The sequence below is a fragment of the Xyrauchen texanus genome, chromosome 12, assembly GCF_025860055.1.
Source record: "Xyrauchen texanus isolate HMW12.3.18 chromosome 12, RBS_HiC_50CHRs, whole genome shotgun sequence".
NCBI lineage: Eukaryota > Metazoa > Chordata > Actinopteri > Cypriniformes > Catostomidae > Xyrauchen > Xyrauchen texanus.
Window position 1 is genome coordinate 24,509,222 of NC_068287.1, and position 14,405 is coordinate 24,523,626.

Sequence of the window (14,405 nt, forward strand, 5' to 3'; positions counted from 1 at the left end):
TTCACTTTCACATCCTTCTCATGTTTATTCACATTCTTCATGAATACACCCCCTACTGCATATGGAGAAGAATTTCTATCAAAAATTGACTTAAATATTGATCTGTTTCTCACCCACACATATCATATCACTTCTGAAGATATAGATTTAACCATTGGAGTCGTATGGATTACTTTTATGCTGTCTTTACATGCTTTTTGGAGCATCACAATTTGAAGCACCAATTTACTTGCATTGTGTGGACCTACAGAGCTGAAATATTCTTCTAAAAATCTTAATTTGTGTTCTGCAGATGAAAGAAAGTCACACATCTGGGATGGCATAGTAAATGATGAAAGAATTTTCATTTTTGGGTGAACTATTCCTTTAAACTACTAAGTGCAAAAAGAAGGCCTTATAAAAAGAACCAAAACAGACAGACAGAACTAAAGGTGATAATTATGACTCATCTCTCAGTTTGTAATAAATGTAATAATAAATAATAAATAATAATTGTAATAAATAAATGTTATACAGAAAAGCAGAATTTTGTTTTGTTATGTGTGTCTCAGTTTCATAAACTCCTAACCACATCTACATTCAGGCTAAAATTTGTAAAATGTTAATGTTTGTTAATAATGCATTAACAATAATACAATTTTATTAATCATATATCATATAAACAATGTTATCATATACAACTTTTAATGTAAAATGATTAAGAATGAATAATACTTGTGAAAGTATTGCCCATTGCTAGTTCATGTTATTTATTTAGTTAATTAATGTTCACAAATATATCCTTATTTTAAAGTGTTATCAAAGTTCTTTGTTTGGCATAGATTTGATTGGTTGGGTTTAGGGAGGATGTAGGATGTCAGACACATAGAATGCTCTTGCTCAGAGGCTGCATGGGCTAGAGCATATATCGGTTTGCAGCGCAGACAGTTTAGTTTGAGTTTTCTGGTTTAGATGGAGGATATTGTTTGAGATAGGTTGACGACAATTACGAGAATGTCTCTGACAGTCACCTTGTTTTTATCCGTTCTTCTTCTTAATCTCTGCAAACTTGTTTCAAGTGAAGGTTAGTTTTTTGTGTGTTTTTATCACTATTACACATTTTTGCAATTCTTTACAAGTACTACAGAGGTATTGCATGCCTTTTTTATTAACATACTGTATATTTATACTATATTTATTATACTCATATATGTGAAGTCAAATTGTATACGTTCTTTGTTGTTTGCATTACAAACAATAAAAACCTCAGAACATGCTATTTGAGTGTTTTTTAACTTTAACATTTAGTAATTGTGGCTTGCAACAGTCAGTTTGAGAACACAAGATGTGGATGATGAAAAGGACAAGCTACTGTATATGTTCTGCAGATGTTATGATGGACACATCTAACATCTACACTGTCCAGATCCAGATATAGGTTTTAAAGTCTCAACTAGGGCCTCTTAAAAAGTAGCTTGATAAAAAAAATTGTAAATAAATTGGTTACAGAAAATCTTTTTCAGGGGCATCTGACTCTTTTTTCTTTTTTTTTTTTTTGTTCTCTCTTACAACAATATGTCAGACTCTAGCTTAAAACATTATATGGACATTGTAAACTTTGAGATCAGATCCTAACTGTTTATTCACATTCTGCACGTCTACATTTTTTAGATATACAGAAGTTTAAAGGTGAGAATTTCTCCTTTAAGTGCCCTACTGCTGAAGACAAGGCGTTGGGTGTATATCTGTTCAGCAGAAGAGAGGACGTCCACGAAGTTCTCTATTACTATTTTGAAGACAGCAAGTTAACTTTGCACGAAAACTACAAAGGACGCATTGAAGTCAATGCTGACAATAAAACTCTGACCATAAACATCTTTAACCTACAACTGAAGGACACTGGGGCTTATTGGTGCACTTGCAACATTTTTCAGTCCACATGCCAGATGACAGACAAAGGTGTTTTTATTTTGGTTAATGGTGAGTGTACACTTCTGTCTCTTTTATTGCTTCTTAATTTTCATTGTTTAATTACAGATCGTAGATGACATTTAAAAAATAGAAGTGTAGGTTATATATCCATTAACAGTATACATGAAGTGTTGTTAATTTAATGGGAGGTCAACAAAAAATTACAATTCTGTCATCATTTATTCACTTTAATGTTGATACAAACACGTTTGTACGAATGTATTTCTTATTTGGAACACAAAAGTAGATGGTAGGCAGAATGTAAGGGACAGCCTCTGTCACCATACACTTTCATTGTATGGAAAAAATAAAGTGAATGATGACTGAGGCTAACTTTCTGCCTATCTTCTCCTTTTGTGTTCTGTGTAAAGTCATATTGCTTTGGAATGAGGAAATACTGACAGATATAAATAAGCAAAATTAATTTTAATCACATGTAAATTTAGTAATTTCACACTATGGACAAGTACAGATGTATTATGTAAAATTATCTGTATTTAGTTTGATATTTTTTATCACAATCACCTTTAAACTCAAATAAATACCATAGCTCTTTTTCCATTGGTTTATTTACTCTAAAGTCACAGCTGGTGAGAATGTAGGCAATCTAAGTAAACAATTTGCGTGTTTATTTCCTGTCAAAAAGATCAAAGATTAAAGAGGGCTGTTCTCATCTGCCTTGTCCTATATACAGTGCATTCAGAAAGTTGTCAGGTCCCTTCATTGTTTTCACATTTTGTTATGTTGCGCCATATGCTAAAATTCTTAAAGAAATACACATCAATCTACACTCCATACACCAAAATGACAAAGAAAAACATTTTCTTTTATAAAAAAAAGATTTTTGATTTATATATATATATATATATATATATCAAAATCTGAATACTTATGTCAATGTGATATTTAAATTGATATATATATATATATATATATATATATATATATATATATATATATATATATATATATATATATATATAAATATAAATATAAATATAAATATCACATTGACATAAGTATTCAGACCATTTGCTATGACTCTTGAAATTGAGCTCAGGTGCATCCTATTTCTCTGGATCATCTTTGAGATGTTTCTACATTTTGATTGGAGCCCACCTGTTAAAAAATCAATTGATTGGACACGATTTGGAAAGGCACACACCTGTCTATATAAGGTCTCACAGCTGAAAATGCATATCAGAGCAAAAACCAAGCCATGAGGTCACAGGAATTGCCTGCAGAGCTCAGAGACAGGATTTTGTCGAGGCACAGATCTGGGTAGGGCTACAAAAAATTCGCCTGAATTGAAGGTTCCCAAGAGCACAGTGGTCTCCAAAATTCTTAAATAGAAACATTTTAGAACATGAACCCAATCTAACATCTCTGGAGAGACCTTAAAATGGACCCAGTCAATATGTCTGCTGTATTATATAAACTTATTCAAGAAAAATGCACTTATGATTTGTTATAGTTTTGGAGCAAGTGATATGAAGCAATATTTTGTCCACTCCTCTATGCATATAATAGTTGTGCGAAGTTCTCCATTCTGGTTAAGGCTAAATTTAGTTGTAATTCTGCTTTACAGAGATCCCGATTGAATCAGCTTCTTCCACTGCTAATAATGCCACTGGCATGAGGGATTTTCTGATACCAGTGACAGCTCTGACAGCTGGAAGTGTGCTGTTACTGCTGATCCTGGTGGCTGTAGTGTGGATGTTACCCAAGGTGAGTGTTAGATAGATCTGAAACTATCTAGATGAGACAGTCTGTAATTCCAATAGGCAGAAACACTGTAAATGTACTGCACACATGCAAATTGTAAAGTGATTATTACAGATTTGACTGTGGGTATTTTTGTTTGTCTCAAGTCATTTCTGTTCATTGTTTTATTATCTATAATCAGTTAGCTTTGTGTGACATATTTCCTAATGAAACAGGAAGCTTGAGCAGGACATATTGAACAGCCATGAACCGTGTTTTCCTACATTAAAATGTAGAATAATCTAAATGCATAGAACAATTTAAATGTGTATACTGTATCTGCTAAAAGTGTTTTCTTTTCAACGTTTAGGAGTATAATAGTGTAACAGTTTGTGTAAAGGAGGAAGCTGGGGCTGGCTTGACAAAACATGTAGACATTTATTTTTGCACTTTTTAGCCGCACAAATTAACACACTGCTTCACACTACGTTATTGTAATGATGAGTCAACGAAGTTGAGATCCATGTGCAGCTTTAATAACAATGATCCTAGAAATACAGACAGACAGGGGTTGATCACCAGCAACAGTAAAATCCAAGGCAATCCAGAGAGTTAGTCAATAAACATGAAAGTGGTCAGGGCAGGCGGCAGACAATCACAGGTAAATCCAGGTAAACAGTGCAGTAACAGTAGGCAGGCAGCAATGGGTCAAAACAGGGTAAACAGTCCAGGATCATACGCAGGTAATGCAATAAACACAAGCTCAGAAATGTTAGCCAGGGCAAAAAAGACTTTGCAATGATAGAGAGTGAGACTTAAATAGCTGAATAAATGAGGAACCGGTGAACAGGTAATCAGTGTAATGTATGGGGAATATGGGAAATGGAGTCCAGAGAGTTGAAGTCAATATCCAGGTGATGGAGACCTCTAGTGAGGCTGATGCGCAGATGGCCGACATGCTTTCCCAGGCAGCCGTGAGCATCAGGTTGAACTGGAAACCGTCCATCCTCCCCACAGCCTTCACGGCTTGACGATTGGCACCTCAGGTCAGGGGGTGCTCCCCGGTACCTTTCTTCCCCCGGTACCTCTCTTCCCGGAAGTGCATGATGAGCTGACGAGGCCATTGAGGGCACCGTTCACTGCCCGGAACTGACCTCCTCGCTCGTCCGCTCTCACTACCCTTGATGGTATGGCAGCCCACAGGTACACGGAGGTCCCCCAGGTGGACAGAGTGGTTGCGATCCACCTGTGCCCAAAGAACGCCACCACCTGGTGGGATTGCCCGGTACTCCCCTCCAAGGCCTGTAGAATGACGTTGCCACTGACCTCGAAAGCCTACAGCGCCACTGGTCAGGCTGCCTCTGCCCTGCATGCTATGGCTCTCCTGCAGGTCCACCAAGCCAAGGCATTCAAAGAACTGCACCTGGGTCGTTCTGACCACGACATGCTGCAGGAACTGCACTCTGCCACCGACCTCGCTCTCAGAGCCATGAAGGTTACAGGCAATGGCCACCCTCATGGTCCAGGAACACCACCTCTGTCTGAAGATGGACGAGACGCACGATGTTGACAAGGCCCGTCCCCCTGCGTCCAAGCAACAGGCAGCTCCGCCTCAACCTGGGCCCAGCTCTCAGCCCCAGTGTTGAGCGCCCCCATGAGGCATACGCCCCCTGTATCCAGAACCTCCTCTAGGACCCGGAAACCTCCTAAGCACTCCTGAGATGGAAGACCCGGGCATTCAGATGTTCGCTCCGGAGCTGGTATCAAGACCACTCCATCCCCCAGTGGAGGGCCAGGAGGAAAATCCTTATTTTCCTTATTTTCTCTTGCCACACCCCCTTCGGGCTGCAGTACCCACACTGTCAATAAAAGAGCGATTTCCTCACTCCCTGGGTCATCTAGCTGGTGAGTGCCATTCTCACGGCACCCCGGCACCAAAATCCTACAGTCCCTGTTCCCTGGACGCAGTTATCTTGCCTCCGGGCCCACGACTGCCCATCCCCGGGAGGCCGCCGCTGACGAGTTCCGAAGACATCTCTACAGGACCTCCTCCTCAGTCTCTAACATGCCCCCTGCCGGGTGCACGGAGCAAGGTATGTGCTTTGAGTGTTTTCTCAGCACCCAAGCCTCAGGACGCGTTCTTGCCTCCTGACGCATTATTACCTGCTCCTCCCCGCTGTGAAGCCCCACCCGGTATGTCAAAAATTATCGTCCCTCTAGTGCCCCTCGCACTGGGCTTGGATGCATGGCTTTCACTATCCAGCCCCTCGCGTTGGCTGGCCAGGACCATCCGACTCAGCTACGTGATTCAATTTGCCAGGCTCCCACCTCTCCTTGAAGATGGCCCTCCTGATAGCACTAGCTTCCATCAAGAGGGTTTGGGACCTGCAAGCGTTCTCTGTCAGCGACACTTGCCTGGAGTTTGGTCCAGAAGATACTGACGTCATCCTAAGACCATGACCGGGCTACGTGACCAACGTTCCTACGACCCCCTTCGGGGACCAGGTCATGAACCTGCAAGCGCTACTCCGGGAGGAGGCAGACCCAGCCTTTTCGTTGCTGTGTCCGGTACGTGCTTTGCGTATCTATCTGGACTGCACGCAAAGCTTTAGATGTTCTGAGCTTTGTCTGCTTCGGCGGACGGCCGAAAGGTAACGCCATCTTCAAACAGAGGTTAGCTCATGGGGTCATTGATGCTATCTCCCTGGCCTACCAGACCCAGGCCGTGCCTGCCCCCTTGCGGGTTCGAGCACACTCGACGAGAAGTGTGGCATCCTCATGGGCATTGGCCAACTGCACCTCCTTAGCAGACATCTGCAGTGCAGTGGGCTGGGCAACACCCAATACCTTTGCAAGATTCTATTATCTCAGGGTTGAGTCGGTCTCGTCCCGTGTTTTGTCAGGTCCGAGCCCGTACAACTCGGAAATACGGAACAGCCGCTTGCACCTAGCGCCCTTCACCAAAGTGATCCAGTGCGTTCTCTCTCCCAGGTTAGCCACTAAGCTCTCGCTTCCTGGATGTTCTTCCTCCCTAGCCTTCTGGCCTGCGAATTCAGCGGAGGAATTTGCGGCCAGACTCACTACGAGCCTCAAGTGCTATGTACTGAGGTAGGGTTCCACAGGCCTAATTCCCTCTTCAGGCAAGTCCCTGTGATGTATATTCCACGGTACGGTCCCCCTGTCGGTGGACCCGCAGCTCCCTTGGGCAGTTCCTCTGCCCCCGGTCGCTGTGTTTGTAGAGCTCCTCCCTCACCTGGTAGGACCTTCCACCGCGCCACTTCCATGTGTGGCTTGACAACCCATGTGATGTACTGGCCACATGTTACCTCCCCCCAGTCTGGGCAGGATGTGGTCTCCGCAAGGTCTTTTCCCCCTGAAAGAATAGGAACGGAGAAGATCGCCTTCCCCGACACATTTTCATAGCTTTATGCTCTATGACGAGAAACATAGAGAGAGAGAAGGCCGCAGCTGGCCGGCTTACTCCCATGATGTCATGTTGCCTGGGAACACTTAACACGTCTCCATTTTGTTAACACTTAGCGGCACTGGGAACCTAAGGTCTGTATATGACACCTTTTTCTGGGGGCGTTGCGTAGGGTTACGTGCGGCTGATACAGTTGCTTCTAGCACATAGCTTGCACCTGTGCCAGCAGTTCACGTAACATGGTCTAGTGCATGCCGTTTTTAAATGAGACCCCTTGTGTCACTACATTCGACACAATGTAGAGTGAGTGACAGAAGGGGAATGTCATGGTTACTGTTGTAACCTCCATTCCCTGATGGAGGGAATGAGACGTTGTGTCCCCCTTGCCACGACACTAGACCTACCACTGTAAGCGGCCGAACCTTACACTCAGCTCTTCAGTGAAAAACCTGATTGACAAATGCATGTCCGCTTCCCTTTATACCCGTATTTCTGGGGGCGGGACATGCAAATTCTGTCAGCCAATTTCTCATTGGCCTTTTCTCAAATCCAGAGGTATGCGGGCTCTCGAGAAAGACCCCTCGTGTCACTACATTCGACACAATGTCTCGTTCCCTCCATCAGGGAACGGAGGTTACAACAGTAACCATGACATTTTTGAATCCAGTATGACTGGACTTCAACTATACATATATATTCTCTTCACAGTATTTTTTTGTTGTTATTGCTGAAAAGCTGAACCTTGTTTAAATTTGTATAAAAGCAGTCTCACTTGGAACGTGGAAACTGGCTCCAGCTTGTCTGCCCAACACCTAACCTTTTGTTATAATGTGGAGGTGCCTATTGGCTAAAAGCCACAATATTCTAATTTTGATTACATGGGGTTTTTAAGTAAATGTGTCAATAGGTTAATAAGCTAGTTTAACTGATCTTATCTTTTTTTTCCCAGATAAAGGAACAACGCAGAAGAAAGGGGGAAGATGAGAGAAGACATACTAATGGAATATACGAGGAAATGAGGTGTAATAAAAATAGCTTGTAGGCACATACGCACAAATATACTTGGTGGGATTTCCGTATTCAAAATTTGCCCAAGAAGCCACATGTGGTGGTGCTTGCTCCCTCAATATTATTTGCAAATCTTCATGTAAATTCTCTTTTACAATGTTGATTTCTGAAAACCTTGTCATATAGTTTCTTAAGTGTTTTGAATTTTGTAACTGTTAACTGTTTTGGCTGTGACTCATTCTGTTCTGCACAGCTACTTTGTGAAAGGCTGTTAGCAAGTTCATCAAATTAAAAAAAATCTTTTTTTTATGTTTGATCTATTTCTGCAGAAACATGGCAACTGACCTTTTTAAGGACTTAGTTCATCTTTTGTAAACAGTTTAAATCTTTGAATCTTTTTACAGTTTGTCTCAGTCCTCATATCTTCTGTAAATAAGTTATCTTCTGTAATTTTAGTTGTTGTTGTTATTGTGTATTTTACTAAGCTTTTCATGTTAGTTAGTCCATTAGCATTAAATGAGTATTTGGGATTTGCCTGTTGCTGGAACTTGAGTCCAATGTAGAATTATTTTACTTAAGCTTTATTATTGGTGCATATGTTTAATAAATGTTTTAAATGACAAATTTACTTATGTGGATTCTAGCTGCATACCTGATGTACCTTTTGTCAGAGTGAGAATGAGACAGAGACCCAATAGCATAATAATAGTTCAAAGGATTTATTAACAAATGTCAACATAAACTGCACTGGCGATAAATAGGAATCCCAGCTGTGGCTGCAGTAGCAGGAGGCAAGGAACAAGTTTGTGTATGCATTGTGGCCACGCAGTGAGCAAAGGATGAGTGTGTTCATAGACAGGTGTATGTATTGTGGAAGTCAGGAGCAGATCCAAAGGAACAGTCCGTTGAAGCATGGTGTGGTGCAGAGAGCACAGCCTGGACGAAGGAGGGCAGTTGTATTCCCAACACGCGGGCAGAGATGAAGAATCCTCCACTGGTCGATTTGAGGGTGGCAAGGACAGGACTATGGCAAACTGGAAGCTAAACACACTTTCAGACACATTGGCAGAGATAGGCAACCAATAGATACATGAGACAGCACCAACTTGACAAAGAGAGCAAGGTTAGCCGCTTGACAGCACAAGCAATAATTTAGCGAAGATAGTGAGGACACGCAAGGATTAAGTAGGGAGTGCAATCAGAGTGGAACAGGTGTAGCTAGCACGTTAATAAGCAGCATGGTCAGAGCTTCCCCGGGAACGATCAATGTTCCCATGGAAACATGTGTGCCGGCTCCACCTGTAAGACATTAGAGAGAGAGAAAAACAAAACAACAGAATAAATCAGTGATCTCACCGGAGCGTGACACCTTTATGTCACTTTAATGTAATTTACTGTTAATGGTATATTTTATTCCTTATGCAACTGTTAACAGCTCTTGATTGCATAACTTAATTAGTAATATATGTTTAAATTGAACTTTAGAGGAATATTGTCCAAATTTTTGGCAAGCGCTGAAAACAGGATCTGAATCTGTCACCTGCAGCCCGTGTTTTATGTAACTTGCCACCTTGGTCTATCTTGGGGGCTTGCATATTCTACATCATAGAGACAAGCCTGCAGACTTCCTCCTGTGGTGGAATATATTCATGTCAAATATCTGTGAAAGAGAGTTAGATTTTCTTCAGCGGGGCTCACTGGGGGTGGACCTACTTTGTGATGCAATGTTATAGGAAACAGTGCAGAAAATGTGTGGGTTAAAGGTGTTTTTTGTTGTTGTTTTTTTTGCATTCAACAGTCAATCTTGCCTTAGGGCTTCTAAATTTAAACAACATTTAAATGTAGTTTACTCCTTTCAGACTCAGGCTGCAAAAAATCATGTGAATCAATGTATTTTGGGTAAAACATTTTTTAATAAAAATACATAAACATTATATCTTCCACTTGCAGTAACGCGTTCTTACAGAGACTGGAAATACCACCAGTGAAAGGTTTTGGTGTTAACAGCATAGCAAACACGTTTTGGAGCATTACAAATCCATAGGCCTACTGCTTAACCTGTTAGCCTAAAAACTGTATATATATATATATATATATATATATATATATATATATATATATATATATATATATATATATAAATTTGAACTATCAACAGTTACAGTCAACATCTGATTCGCGTCACATCTTCAGGTGCGTATCTCAAACCCTAAGGCGGAGTTATCCCACAGGTGTGTGTGTGTGTGTGTGTGTGTGTGTGTGTGTGTGTGTGTGGATAGGTAAATCTGTATGAGAGTTGAGTTGTGACTCATTAGGCGGTTTACAGTAAGAACGAATTAAATCGATATTTTGAGATCACGCGCGCTTTATAGAGAGTTTGGCGGTGCTAAACAGCTACCCAATAGAATTTACACAAACAAAAATATTTCAGATGTTGCGATCTCAGATACGGATCTGAAAGACTGAAGTCAAAATTCCCAGGAGAAAAGGTGCCCGATGAACATGAAGAAAACATATTCTGGTGAGTAGACGAACCACCGAAACATTCTTTGGGCTAATGGCAATCCTAGGCATGGCTTCTGCTCACATATGATAACAGTAAATATCTTGATCATTTACCTCTATGTTAAAGTGAAAGCAAACGTATTTGCGCTGTTTTAAAATAATCAATTTATTTACTATGATTTACAATGTGTATACAAATGAGGAGAATTAATGAGATTTTTAAAAGCAGTTATTGACTGGTAATGACCATCGACCTATTTATTGTCCAATAAAATATCATGGAATTCTGCTATGCAGGAGTATATTGTGCTCAAGTGCTGTACAGTTTCCTTTAAAGGAATATTCTGGGTTCAACACAAGTTAAGCTCAATCGACAGCATTTGTGGCATAATGTTGATTACCACGACACATAATTTTGATTTGTCCATCCAATTTTTTTTTTTTTTTTTTAAAGCAATAATCTGAGTTACACTGACACACCTACAATGGAAGTCAATGGGGCCAATCAGTGAAGTCATACTTATGGTTTCAAAAGCCACAAGATTTAAACAATTTGCACGTCAACATGATTTTAGTTTGATGAAGTCACCTATATTAAGTTATATCCAATTTTACAACTCTGATGTCATGATTTCTTAACCCTAAATTACCACAAAATTAAATAAAAACTCGACACCTAAATTAATACACAAGTTTTAACTGAAGAATTAATATAAGTGCTAGTATAAAATTATAAGCTGCACATTTTTGCCTGTAAATCCTTCAAAAAAAATTCCCCATTCACTTCCATTGTGAGTGCCTCACTGTAACACAGGTTTTGGCTTCTTTCTTTCTTTTTTTTTTTAAGAATTGGAGGGATGGATATTATTTTTGTGGTACTCAACATTGTCATAAATGCTATTGAGTGATCTCAACTTTTATTGAGCCCAGAATATTCCTTTAATGGTGGGTGATATACCTTCTTAAAATCTTACAATATCCCAAATATTACTGGAATAATGTGCACCATTTACTTTTCTGTTTATCAAATGGGTTCTTTCTATTTGGAATGGCATGGGCTTGTGCATTTTAATAATTTAAGCACATTTATATCAAAACGAGAGTTACAAAACCAGAAGGAGAGGGCATTTTGGTATTCTATGCTATTATCTGATAAAACACCTATAAGCTGGCCTATTTATGGAAAACATGAGTGACTCCAGATATCTCATTTCCAATGACCATTTTTCCAGACTGGACATAATATATGCTTTATTACCGTGGCTGTGTGTTTTGTGATATAGGGAACAATATCATATTTAATCTGTTAGGTTCATTGCTCTTTCCCAAATCTTTTCCTGCACTATGTCCCATTCGTTGTGCAATGGAGCCTGGGGCGATATAAAGGCCTTCGCATGTTTCCTTCCCTATAATCTCAACAGAGGCATACGTACACCGAACTCTCTGTGTACACAATGATTTGGCAGGAATGTAGCGTTTCCTCGGGCCTGCCAGAGTCATTGTCACAGCACACCCAGCTCCTTACACACATGTTGGATCATGTAATAAGTCAGTCCATTTTCTCTCTCTCTTTCCTTATTTCTTTCTTTCACTGGCAGTGCACACTGCTGTGGACAGTATGTGTAAAGGCTGATCTCATTCAGAGAATATCCCTCAAATACAACCTTGGGCTCCTCCAAAAAGACAGCGAGATGATGTGAACAAGCGTGCAAGAACGATTGTTCTTAAAGTCAGGATCCCTTCACATAATGTGTTATGAAGTTCAAGGCAATGTATTTTTGATTGATTAATGTATTTTAAGGGATATGCAATACTTTGAATTGTGTGTGCACATGTGTGTTTGCCATGGACTTGAGGGCGTGCCCTGAGCACTTGAGGTAAATCAGTAACTCACTGTGAGAGGTAATCAAACATTAGCACAATACGCGTTCTCTAGACATGTTCACGCACAGTTGGCATAAATCTCACTGATCATTTATTAATGCTGACTCAACTTTTCAGCAGTTGAATGTTTGGATTGACTTGATCTCTGAGCAAGAGCACCAATGAGTCAACATACGTGTAATTTCCATTTTGAGCTACAATGTAGTAGATAACAAGTGATAAGATCACCTGTGAAAACCGAATTTCCTCCTATACTTTCTACATACAATATTGCAGTGCTTTCCATGTGGTATTCTGTAAGGTTCTTATGCTTAAAAAATGTCTCCCCTGTTTCATCTGGAAGTGAATCATTATAAGCGGATGAATGAATCTCTTTGTTATTATTTTGGATTATTGCCCAACATAGCTAACTGAGGCAGTAGAGACTCTATAACACATTTTCTTTTATCAGTATCTGGCTCCTTCTCCTTCATTGCTTCCCTCCCCTTTCCTGACCTGCCCTGTCATCACAGTCAGGCTGACAGTTGAGTCAGCGGCAACACAAATCTTCTGTGAAATTAACCAAAGCCCAGAGTGCTTTGAAATTCCTCTCTGCTCCAGAGGCATCTTGACTTTGAGTGTTGATCACAGTCATTTTCAGTTTGTCACACATTTTACATGTGTTAAAATGTTGTCTTCCTTTGACAGCGCTTGTCTTGACACTGAAATTGACTGATGGTCTGGTCCACCTCCTCCATGTCTCTGACTCTGTCTTCATCACTCCAGGCATAAACTGTTGGCTTTCTGATTACTGCGTGCGGACACAGGAATGTGGTGGATTGATAATGGCCACTTCATCTCAGAGGGTGTGTTCTGCCAGGTAGAAGAATCATGAGAGAGGAGTTAAAGATTACCTCTGCTCACTGTCACAAACCTTGCAAGGCTATTTTTTTAGTATGCACAGCAATATTGAAAAATAATGACTGTTTTCAAACTCCCATCTACCATTGGCTGGCCAAACAGATAGTCCCATCCCAAACTCACGGCATTGGTTAAGACAATGATGTTGTATTTGGCTGATCGGGAGACTCAAATAAACTGAGCAATATTTTGAATGCCACAGAGCCAGTGTTTGTTTTCTAGGAAATTCACATACAAATAGCTTACTAATAGTAATCTGGAGTAAGAGAAAGTGTTTATTTTAATCATTGAAAAAGTCCACATATTAAAGTTTTAAAGCTATGATTAAACATCACTGATGTGCCTCTACTGACACTGTTTTCTCTGTGTCAAGTTAACCATGCACTCTCTATTTAGTTACAATTCCTTCGTGTTTCTTGATGTGTCCCTTTCAATTAGTTAGAGTGCTGGTCTACAAAGGAAACAAAAGGCATATTTTTTTTTTTTGGCTTGCTTATCTCTTGCAATTTCATTGGGTAAGTATTCCTTGTGGTATAACTCATTTCTTACGGGGTGACTCGGGTTGTCTATGAACATGTAACTGAGCCTTTGAAACAAACCTTTGTACTCTGTGTTTGGCCTTGACCTTTGGCCTCTGCCCTTAACCTGACAATAGATCAGGAACCCTTTCTTAGACCTTCTGAAATTTTTGGAGAACTGTGAATACTAAAAGTTATTGCAAATTGTAAAAATAAATAAATAAAACAGAATTTTTTTACGATTCTTACTAGTTATAATTAAGTTATCATTACTCTCTAAACCCTAAAGTTGTCATTAATAAAAACATTTAAGTGGTCCTAATTGAACAGTACTTGAAATGTCTCATTTTGGAATCATAACTCAAATATAAACCTTCTTTAGACTTTGGCCTCGAGTATTATCAAGTACAAAATTGCGGCTGTGTGAAGTACCCATAAACACTTGCGAATGCAAAACAAGGGAACTGATGTAGAAAAATAATATATATTTTTTTCTTATGACAACTGTTGTT

At 40.0% G+C, this 14,405-nt stretch overlaps 2 protein-coding genes across 2 annotated transcripts in view; both read left to right on the forward strand.

Annotated features, from left to right (window-relative positions):
• Positions 1-911: 911 nt before the first annotated feature.
• LOC127652648 (uncharacterized) lies at positions 912-9,868 on the forward strand. Its single transcript, XM_052138913.1, has 4 exons — positions 912-1,063; positions 1,651-1,959; positions 3,539-3,678; positions 8,028-9,868. Exons 1-4 carry the CDS (start codon positions 994-996, stop codon positions 8,118-8,120), a joined length of 612 nt encoding a protein of 203 aa, XP_051994873.1. The 5' UTR covers positions 912-993; the 3' UTR covers positions 8,121-9,868.
• Positions 9,869-10,380: 512 nt separating this feature from the next.
• septin9a (septin 9a) overlaps positions 10,381-14,405 on the forward strand; it is a 137,855-nt gene continuing 133,830 nt past the window's right edge. Inside the window, exon 1 of the mRNA XM_052138909.1 lies at positions 10,381-10,607. Coding sequence (XP_051994869.1) covers positions 10,583-10,607 — 25 coding nt within the window. The 5' untranslated portion in view covers positions 10,381-10,582. The remainder of the gene's footprint in view (positions 10,608-14,405) is intronic.